This window comes from Cololabis saira, chromosome 2 (assembly GCF_033807715.1).
Source record: "Cololabis saira isolate AMF1-May2022 chromosome 2, fColSai1.1, whole genome shotgun sequence".
Classification (NCBI taxonomy): Eukaryota; Metazoa; Chordata; class Actinopteri; order Beloniformes; family Belonidae; genus Cololabis; species Cololabis saira.
In genome coordinates, this window is record NC_084588.1 from 14,533,249 (window position 1) to 14,543,462 (window position 10,214).

General features: G+C 45.8%; 1 protein-coding gene across 1 annotated transcript; it reads left to right on the forward strand.

Moving 5' to 3' along the window:
• Window positions 1–5,894: 5,894 nt before the first annotated feature.
• LOC133458666 (zinc finger protein 319) lies at window positions 5,895–10,214 on the forward strand. Its single transcript, XM_061738826.1, has 2 exons — window positions 5,895–6,226; window positions 7,035–10,214. The coding sequence occupies exon 2, from the start codon at window positions 7,175–7,177 to the stop codon at window positions 8,933–8,935; it is 1,761 nt and encodes a 586-aa protein (XP_061594810.1). The 5' UTR covers window positions 5,895–6,226; window positions 7,035–7,174; the 3' UTR covers window positions 8,936–10,214.

The following is a 10,214-nucleotide window of genomic DNA, read 5'->3' on the forward strand; positions in this document are numbered from 1 at the left end:
ATGTCTAAACAGAAATATAAGTCCATGCAGTCAAATCTGGAAATGAATCTCTCTTTCACAGGATGTAGAGACATAAAGTCACGCAAACTGCCAATTGCAACAATATAATCCCAATACAATCCCCCATCCTGAGCAGGCACCAGGCGACTGTGGAAAGGACAAAGTCCCCTTTAACCTGAAGAAACCTCTGGCAGAACCAGACTCAGGAAGGATGGCCATCTGCCTCGACCGGTTGGACATTGAGGGACAAGAAAGGGGACAGAACAGTGACAACAACAGATCAGCATCAGGAATGTAGGTTACCAACAACCATAGTGTCATTAATAGAGTCAGGGTAGAAGAGAACAGAGTAAGGAGAGGTGCACCATGGGAGGTCCGCCAGCAGTCAAGAGATGTTTCAGGGCACCGGAGCCATCCCCACCTATAAGCTTTATGAAAAAGGAAGGACTCTTTCTGCTTCCCGAACACAAACTGGCCAGCAGCATACTGCTACTGGGTAGCTAAAGGGGATTCAGTATAATACCCACTATGGTGGATATTATACTGAACTTATATTTTCAATCTTGGCCCCCAAAATGTTGGAAAACTATTTAATATAAATAAAAATCTCTTAAATCCAAATTGTATTCCCAATAACACATACTACATAAAAAACATCAAATGTTTAAACTGAGGAAAGGCACCATCTTATTGGGGGGTAAAAAATAATTTGATGGCAACATCATGTCTCAAAAAAGTTGGGACAGGGTCCATATAGTTTTGGAACTGAGGATACCAGATGATGAAGTTTTAGGAGAGGAGTGTTGTCTCTTTGTGGTCTGATATAAGACAGGAGCTGCTCAGCAGTTCTGGATGTCCCTTGAAAGGTCTGGACTGCAGTCAGGCCAGGTAAGCACCCAGGTTCTCCTACTACAAATCCATGCTTTTGTAAAGGATGCAGTATGAAGTTTACCGTTGTCTTGCTGAAAGATGCAAAACCTTCCCTGTAAAAACATCTTGATGCAAGCATGTTGCTCTGGATTAGTGAACTCCACTAGCATTTTATCTTTAACTCACGTGATAGAGCTACCAAGCACCAGACATAAAGTTTGAACTTTAAGTCTACTGTTAGGTAGGTATGAAGTATCACATCTTCATAACTTCAGATTAGATAGCCGATAGTAGATCTCTTTGACATTATTACCAACCATATCTAGATTTTGTGCTTGAGTTGGTCTTTTTGCAACCAAACATTTGTCTGAAACATCTTGGGAAAAGGTTTTCAGGAAGTCACCATAATAAAACTGTAAATTACGGTGGTAGATTGCCCAAGTTAGCAACTGTAGCTGAGAGGCTTACTGATAGTTTTATATGTTTTGATCAAATTCATAATGATCTAAAATTTTTCATAAAATTGTAAAATATCACACTTTCAGCATTTGATTTATTTAGTATGTTTTACTGTCGTTTTTTTTTTACACATTGTTGCAGTCAGTTTATTTGCATCCCAATTTTTTGGGGATGTATTTATTATTTCAGAACCTGAAACTTATTTTGAAAAGCCTAATTGAGATTGAAATGACCAGTCCCTAGAAGATTTGCAGGTTGGTCCAGCCTTGAACTGGGCCTTTGTCCAGCGCTGACACACTGCTCAGGATGGTGGAAAGGGGGTTGTAAATCACCTCTGGCCAGTTTACAAGCATTACAGAAAGAAATATCCAAAAGGCTGCCATCTTCTCAGAGTGATTGAAAGGCAACAAGAAAGCAACAAAGAAAGAAGAGCATAATAAAAAAGCAAACAACTTTGCAAGCAGGACAATTAACCAATACTTCACATAACATAGTCAGAAACCCGGAGCCCCTGCAGCCACTCATCCTCTGGACTTAACAGCAGAAGTAAATTAATTATTCTCATGCTCTTTAATGTAAATACTAAATATTTTAACCAAGCAGAGTATGCACTACATGTTGGTGTATATCCACAGTCGTCCAGGCCATGGTAAGGTTTGAGCTGCAGGGAAATGGACCTCTTTTCTTGGTCCTTAAAGACAGTAACAACAGCTCTTAGGCCTGAAACTCTCCACCAGCCAACCAGGAAAGAAGAAGCATTTAGGAAGAGAGGAGAAATCTCTTCAAGAATCAACAAAGAAGTCCAGTTTTCTTTTCTTCAAGCTTGTAAGGACATTCTGTCAGTGGGTTGGTCCATATTGATTGAGTTCATGCTGGGCAATAAAGTCAGAGTGAGAAAGTATCCAAAATAAACATTTCATAATTAATTGGTCAAATAAATAAACACATTGAACAAAAAAATGCTGAAATATAGGACAATTTTCTTCATAGAACACAGAATGGAGTGTCAGTGACTATTAAACGTCTGTGGGGCGGTGAGTGCTTTCAGTCTGCTTATTTCATTCCAACAAGTGCTCCAGATGTTTCTAAAGGAGTCTTGAAGCTGTTTTACTGGGGCAGTGGAAATGTGACTGAAGACACGCACAGAGGTGAGTTTTCCTGAAGACTTTTCGGGGGAATTGTTCTCTGTTCATTCACCTTGTTGGAAGTTGGAAAAACCACGGATCCTCACACTGTTCATGTATGAAGATCTGTGCCGACTGAGTTGACGCTCAGTTAGCACAAACTGCCTGTTGCTTCACGAAACTTCTTCCTTAGACTGTTCCAGACCAACCTAAAGCTAGTCAACCGTCTGTTGGAAAAATTAACAGCACAACAAAATGTATTCTCTTTAAAATGTGGCCGATATTCTGTTTGGTATTTATTCACAGATAAGAAATCAATACAGTGCTAAACACTTTTAGAGCCAGTTCCCAGTTGTCTGCATATTAACTGCAATATATTTATTATGTCCGTGTTGTCTTCAACCTGGAAGTTATAACGTTACGGTGTAACTTCTGGATTGATGCCAATGCAGAAGTAAGAAAAACTGCAGTTCCTTGAGTGACCATTAGGATGTGGCTCCAAAAGTGTGTTACCGGTAATCTCGTTTGATCTTCATGTTAAAATAAACAATTTTTGCAGCAACTATCTTATTAACATATTTACAATCTGGTTAAAAAAATGTTTTGGTCTCCATAGCTAGATTACTCATTAATGACAGCTGTGTGAGCGGTGACACTTTTGTACCACATCAGGTACATTTATATAAAGCACTAAAGTCATGAATAATTAGGGGTGTTGACTTTTGATAGGTGGACAATTACGACAATGACCAAAGATTTTGCTCTGGAAGCCGATATGCACAGTATGAGGAAAAAGAGGCTTTAAAAGCACCCTTCAGAAAACCTGTGGGTAAGTAATTTATAAGGTTTTCCATCCATCCATCCATTTTTACACCCACTTTATCCTTTGCAGGGTCACAGGGGTCTGCTGGAGCCTATCCCAGCTCATTACAGGTGAGAGGCAGGGGTTACACCCTGGACAGGTCTCCAGTCCATCGCAGGGCCACATATATACAAACAACCAGACACTCACACCTACGGGCAATTTATAATCACCACTTAACCTACTATGCATGTTTTTGGACTGTGGGAGTAAGCCGGAGTACCCGGAGGGAACCCACACAAGTACGGGGAGAACATGCAAACTCAACACAGAAAGACCCTGCCGGGCCTGGGAGTCAAACCGGGAACCTTCTCGCTGTGAGGCAACAGTGCTAACCACCAAGCCACCGTGCTACCCTTTATAAGGTTGGAAACAGTTGGAAAAGTGATTAAATATTTAGTAGTAGCGGTAGTAGCAGCAGTAGTAGCAGTAGCAGATTAGAACAACAAACAAGTTTACATGACACCATTGGATGATGTAGGAGATTATAAGATTGCTTTGGTTGCAATCTCGGCAAAGAAAACGGCGCCAGCGACCTCCGTGTCGTCACTTGTGGCCAGCTGGTATCTGACCGGGACCAGCTGGTATCTGACCGGGACCAGCGCCACTCGCGGCCACAGCGAGAACTGCAGGTTGCTACGCGTTCAGTGTCTTTTTGAGAACGTGCACGTCGACGCGTCAAATGAACGCAGGATACGCGTGGCGGCCATGATGCGTACGCGGTCTGAACTGCAAGAATATCCCAGGCTTTAGTCAGTTATCAGCCACCTTGTGGTGGTTTAAGGAACTGCATATTCATGTGCCGCTGCAATTGCTTTTTAAAAAAGCCTAAATTTACACAGAAATTTTAAGTGAATTAAAAAGACCCAATATCTCTCAACCAGCAGAAGTTTTTAGTCGGTTTAGAAGCTAAAAATAAATGTTAGTGAGCCTAGTGTTGACACGCAGTCCCGGTGTTCTGCCAATTTCTGCTGCTTTGCCGAAAAATGTTACCTAATGGTTTTCTACCTTTGTAGAGCTACAATTTTACTGTGTTTTACTCCCTAGTCCACTTCCTTTCCCCCAAGTGGTCCTTGTCGCTTGCCAGGCCGTTATTGTAAATAAGAATGTGTTCTTAATGACCTGCCTGGTTAGATAAAGGCCAATGACTGAATGAATATCAAATAAAGCGATAGAATTGTTTTTTTTTCTCTTTATCGTATAATGTTCACAAAGTGTAATGTAATTCATGTCATGAGTAGTGTATTTTGAAGCAGGCCCGGTTCTACGAGGGTGCATAAGCATGCATTGCACCCTCAGTTTATGTGTTTGCTTAAAGCCTGAATTATGGTTCTGCGTTACATCGACGCAGAGCCTACGGCGTAGGGTACGCAGCGATGCGCACCTACGCTGTAGGCTCTGCGTTGGTGTAACGCAGAACCATAAATCAGTGTACGTCACTCATCTGCATCCAGCGCGCAGTTTCCTGCACCAGCAAGACGCTGCTCTCTGCTTAACACAATGTAACAATGAATATTCGGAAGTGGTTCAAGCCCAACCACGCCAGCAAGTTAGACAACGGTGGTCATGAGAGAGAGACTCGATCTCAACTTGACTGGACCACACAGGTTATATTTATTTTTGTTATTTATTTTTCTGTTTTATTTTCTGTTGCTAGATTGTCTGATGGGTGAGGTAGCCCAGACTAAATGTAGCATTTTCTTTGTTCTGCAGCAATATTGCTGCAAAAATGCACTTGAAAGACACTTTAAATATTATTGTTTGACTGGTATCATTCCACTTGAAACCACTCTCATGTTTAGTGATGGTTTTGAGCTGTATAGATCAAATTAGTTTGAATTTCTATGTTTTATTTTCAGGGTAAGAAACATCTGTTGCTAGATTGTCTGATGGGTGAGGTAGCCCAGACTAAATGTAGCATTTTCTTTGTTCTGCAGCGATATTGCTGCAATAAAGCATTTGAAATACACTTTAAAGGAGCTTGAGGCAAGAATAAGAAATGAGACTCAATAGCGCCACGACGGCCGTCGGGGGTACTGCAGCTAACAGCGAAGCCGGCACGGGAGAACGGGGAGAAAGCGCATGCAGCGTCATTTGACGTCACATCCGCAGGACAGCGCGGGAAATTTGGGCCCGAATTGCAGCACATTTTGCAGCACACAGCCTGTTCAAGGCAAAGGAGAGATACACTAGAGGGCTCATTCTTTCTGGTTTGGAACGCTTCATCTGACATTATTACTAGAAAACTTAAAACGTATATGCATTTTTTTTCATAAATCCTGCCTCAAGCTCCCTTAAATATTCTTGTTTTGCTAGTATCATTCCGCTTGAAATTATGGGAAAATGCATAATTTAGTGTTGAATAACGTGCCAGGCATGTGCACCCCCTCTGATCTGAGATGCAGCCCTAGTCATCATTTTCTAGAACCGGCCCTGTTCTGAAGGATCAAATACATCAATATTATCAATTTCACATCGTGCAAAAAAAGGGTGGCAATCAAACTTTGAAATCGACTGTGCGCATGCGCAGAACCACAAAGTAGCATTTCTCGGCGGGTAGCAAGGCTCGGCAGAGCACCGGGGCGGGACAGCGCCCCCTGCCGGCACAGCGCGGAACTGCGCCGTGCAACATCTCAACGCGCTCGTTGATCGCCTTTGTGTTCGCATGAAAGCTCCCCGAGGAACCTCCAAGAGCCTCTTCTCTCCCCCGGGGCCGGTCTGGGGCTCCCCGGTGCCCCCCCCGGCATGGAGCGGGTGTAGCCGCCGCGGCTCGGCGGCTGGTTTCCGGTGTCCGTCCGTCCGGCTGCTGCGCCCCGCATCCCCCGCACCGGAGCTCGGAGTCCCCGCACGCAGCCTCGGAGCTCGGTCCCCGGCGAGAGAGGGAGGGCAGAGCCCCGGTAGTCCCCCCACGGTGAGTGCCGGGGTGGTGTTTCCGTGATGGAGGAGGTTGGTGCAGGTTTGTCCGTGCAGGTCTGCAGGAGAAACCCCGGGGAGGCCTGCTCTGCTGCCGGACCCGCTCCGCACGGCTACGCCGTAGCCTACGCGGAGCCTACGCGGAGCCTACGCGGCGACGCACACCGTACGTTGTGCGTCGCCGCGTTCCCTACGCCGTAGGCTCCGCGTCGTTTTAACGCGGAACCATAAATCAGCCTTTAGCCGTCGAGCCGCCGGGGTAGCTACATCCATCAGAAAAACACACAAATACCCGCGTTTCCGTGTAAAACAGCAGCTTTTTACTGCACGGCGTCACCAATGACACGTTTGCAACCTTTGAGCTGAAACATTTAGCTCAAATGTCGCCATCATTGACGAGGGGACGATTTGCATTTCAGGAAATAGACGGAGCCCATTAATTCAGGGTTTTTAATGCGGCTTTGAGCCAGTTTTTACTACCTGTTATTGTCACCCTTATCGTCTTTTTCCTGTAAATGCTTTAGATCGCTAAATGCGGTATTAGAATCGACCTGGCCAAAGCCGTAGCTTGTAGTTTGTGTGTGTTTTGGATAAAGGGGATGTAAGTGTTGGGCCTGTTTTATTCTCATCAGTTAAATGTGCTCACTTCCCTTTGGCGCTGCTATTTGTTTCCCTTATTTGTAGACAGGAACTGTCTGCAAATTGTGTCTTTCATGTTTGTTTATAATGGTGTCAAGTCACATTCTTCCTTGTATCTTTGAGCATATATTTACTACGATTGTCTTCTTTATTTTGCTTTTCTCCAGGTTTTCTCCCTGTTTTCATGGCACGTGTGCAAATGCAGATTTAAAACACAGTGGTTCCATCCTCCCTCCTGTCAGATTCGGGGAGTAGAAATTGTCCTTTTATGAGCTCTTAGCCCGCGACATTCAGAGAGGAAGGAAGGATGACGGAGGCATGGCAGCAGCAGCAGCATGCGGTGGCTCCGCCCGCTGTCGTGCACACGATCCCCCAGGCCACCGACAACCCTCTGGGCTGCACCGTGTACGGAGTCGTCCTGCAGCCAGATACCTCCCTGCAGCAGCCCCAGCATCCTCAGCAGCACGCTGTCCAAACCCAGCAGCCCTCCTTGCAAGTAGGGGGCGACAGAGGGCACAAATGTGGAGTGTGTGGCCATGACATTTCTCACCTGGCCAACCCCCATGAGCACCAGTGCATGGTGACCACAGACAGGTCCTTCCAGTGCACGCAGTGCATGAAAATCTTCAGCCAGGCCACGGACCTGCTGGAGCACCAGTGCGTGCAGGTGGAGCAGAAGCCGTTTGTGTGCGGCGTTTGCAAAATGGGCTTCTCGCTGCTCACCTCCTTGGCTCAGCACCACAACTCTCATGGAAATGGCAACAATCCGATGAAGTGCTCCATCTGTGAGAAAACCTACCGGCCGGGCTCTGGGAACGTCACCCCGACCTCGTCGGCCGCCAACCCCCAGCAGCCCTCCAACGGAGAGTCGTCGGGCGGCGGCGCGGTGATCAGCGCTTCGTCTCCTCCCACGTTTGAGGCGTCGGCGCCAGACCGGCCGTACAAGTGCTCAGTGTGCCATAAGTCCTTTCGGCATTTGTCGGAGCTGACCCGCCACGAGAGGATACACACTGGTGAAAAGCCATACAAATGTGACACGTGCGACAAAAGCTTCAGCCAGTCCTCACATCTGGCGCACCACCAGCGCACGCACAGCTCGGAGCGGCCGTACAAATGCGCGGTATGTGAGAAGACCTTCAAGCACCGCTCTCACCTCGTGCGGCACATGTACGCCCATTCAGGAGAGCACCTTTTCAAATGTAACTTGTGTGAGATGCACTTCAAAGAGTCGTCTGAGCTCCTGCACCATCAGTGCCAACCGGAAGGAGAGAGGCCTTTCCGCTGTGGGTCGTGTGGGAAGAGCTTCAAGCGGCCGTCGGACCTGCGGCAACATGAACGCACTCACTCCGAGGAGCGACCTTTTCAGTGCGAGGAGTGCCAGATGAGCTTCAAGCAGCAGTACGCTCTCGTACGCCACCGCCGCACACACAAAAACCCCGCCGATCGCCCTTTCAAGTGCAACCTCTGTGACAAGGGGTTCCTGCAGCCGTCCCATCTGCTCTACCACCAGCAGGTCCACGGCATGGAGAGTCTGTTTAAGTGCGCGTCCTGCCAGAAGTCTTTCAGCCAGTCGGGGGAACTTCTGCGACACAAATGCGGAGGCGAAGTGGAGAAACCCTACAAGTGTGACGTGTGCGGCAAAGGTTACAAAAAGAATTCGACGCTGCAGCGCCACCAAAACACCCACTGCACGGAGAAGCCGCTGAAATGCTCCCTGTGCGACAAGCGCTTCGTTTCCTCCTCCGAGTTCGTTCAGCACCGCTGTGACCCGACGAGAGAGAAGCCCCTCAAATGCCCCGACTGTGAAAAGCGCTTCAGGTACTCGTCGGAGCTGCAGCGCCACCGCCGGGTCCACACGGGGGAGAAGCCCTTCAAGTGCGACAACTGCGATAAGAGCTTCAAGCAGCGCGAGCACCTGGCCAAGCACCAGAGCGTGCACTCGCGCGAGACGCAGTTCAAGTGTGTGTGGTGTGGAGAGCGTTTCGTTGACCTCACGGCGCTGCAGGAGCACACGGTCCAGCACACGGCCGAGAGCGAGAGCTTCCCCGAAGCTCCCTGCATCCAGTAAACTCAGACGTTCACCTACAAGTGTGCCAGCCTCTGCTCTCCCCGTTGTACTTCTTAACAGGCTCCCATTTATTATGATTTTTAGTGTCTGAAATTTCAAGACTCTGTTCATCCTCACACCTCTTTGAGTAAACCAGAAAAAAAAAAAGACCAGGTTGAGAAAATATGTAACGTAGAACGTAGAAAGATCCTGATTTTGTTCAAGGTGTGGGACCTTAGTCTGTGGTTGCATGTGGTTGTCTGTTTTGTAACCGTCGATGGCCAGAACGTTGACACAGTCGTCCAGTTTGTGAGTTTTCTTTGTCTGCAGTCAGTCCATGTGCCTTTTTTTTTTTTTTTTTTTCATTTTGTTTTTTATTTTTACCAGTCGTTCATTTTTGTGTTCTTGTTTAATTTAACGTCCAGTAAAGCTGAACGAAGACTCTCTCCTATCCGGCGGCTGGCGCGTGCAGCGGTATCTTCTCACATACTAGGTCTTAGGGAGTACCATCTGTTTGTGCATGAATATTTATCTCACTTTTAATATCACTGTTGTATTATAGGTTCAGTTCATTTAGGAAAGCATCCTAAGAGGAAGAAGAAAAACAAAAGTGGATTTGTGAAAATGTATAGCAGTGTCCTATGAAAACTGTGTTGTTGCATCTTTGTATTAAAACAAATGGCATCTAGGTAACTAACTCGTACCTTTCGTGTCATATGAACACTTGACATGTGCAATAAAACGTGCACAATGTTATATTTATGACTACTGATTAATGGAATAGTCTACTCTGTTATATTATAGATCGTGTGTATACGCTATGTAAACATTTAAAACTGTATAGTGCTTATGTTACCCTTTTTTTTCTAAATTCACTATGAATGAGCAGCTTAGTTTCATTTCCCGTAGGATTATCCAAACATTTAACCCGACAACACTTCAGCCACAGACTAGCTGCATTAGTTATTGTGATAGAGCTAACAAATTTATCTTATTATTATTATTATTGTTATCATTATGGTTATTATTATTATTTGTCTATTATGAATTGGCCTTTTATTATTTCCACAGGATTCTAGCCGCCTCCTCGTCCAAATCGGACCGAAATAATCCGAGTAGCCTCAACGTTGCCACTTATGTGTTGGTTTATACCGGGGATAAACTAAAAAAAGAAGAAAAAAAAAAGATGTGTGTACTTTAGTTTACGGTGTGGATTTCTATATTCTGTACAATCTTTGCAGTATATTTAAAGGGTATTTGGGGTTAAGAAAAAAAAACGGTCAAAGGGGTATTTCCTGAA

Coding starts and splice junctions, on each gene's coding strand:
- LOC133458666 (XM_061738826.1), top strand. CDS start 7,175: ATGACGGAGGCATGGCAGCAGCAGCAGCATGCGGTGGCTCCGCCCGCT.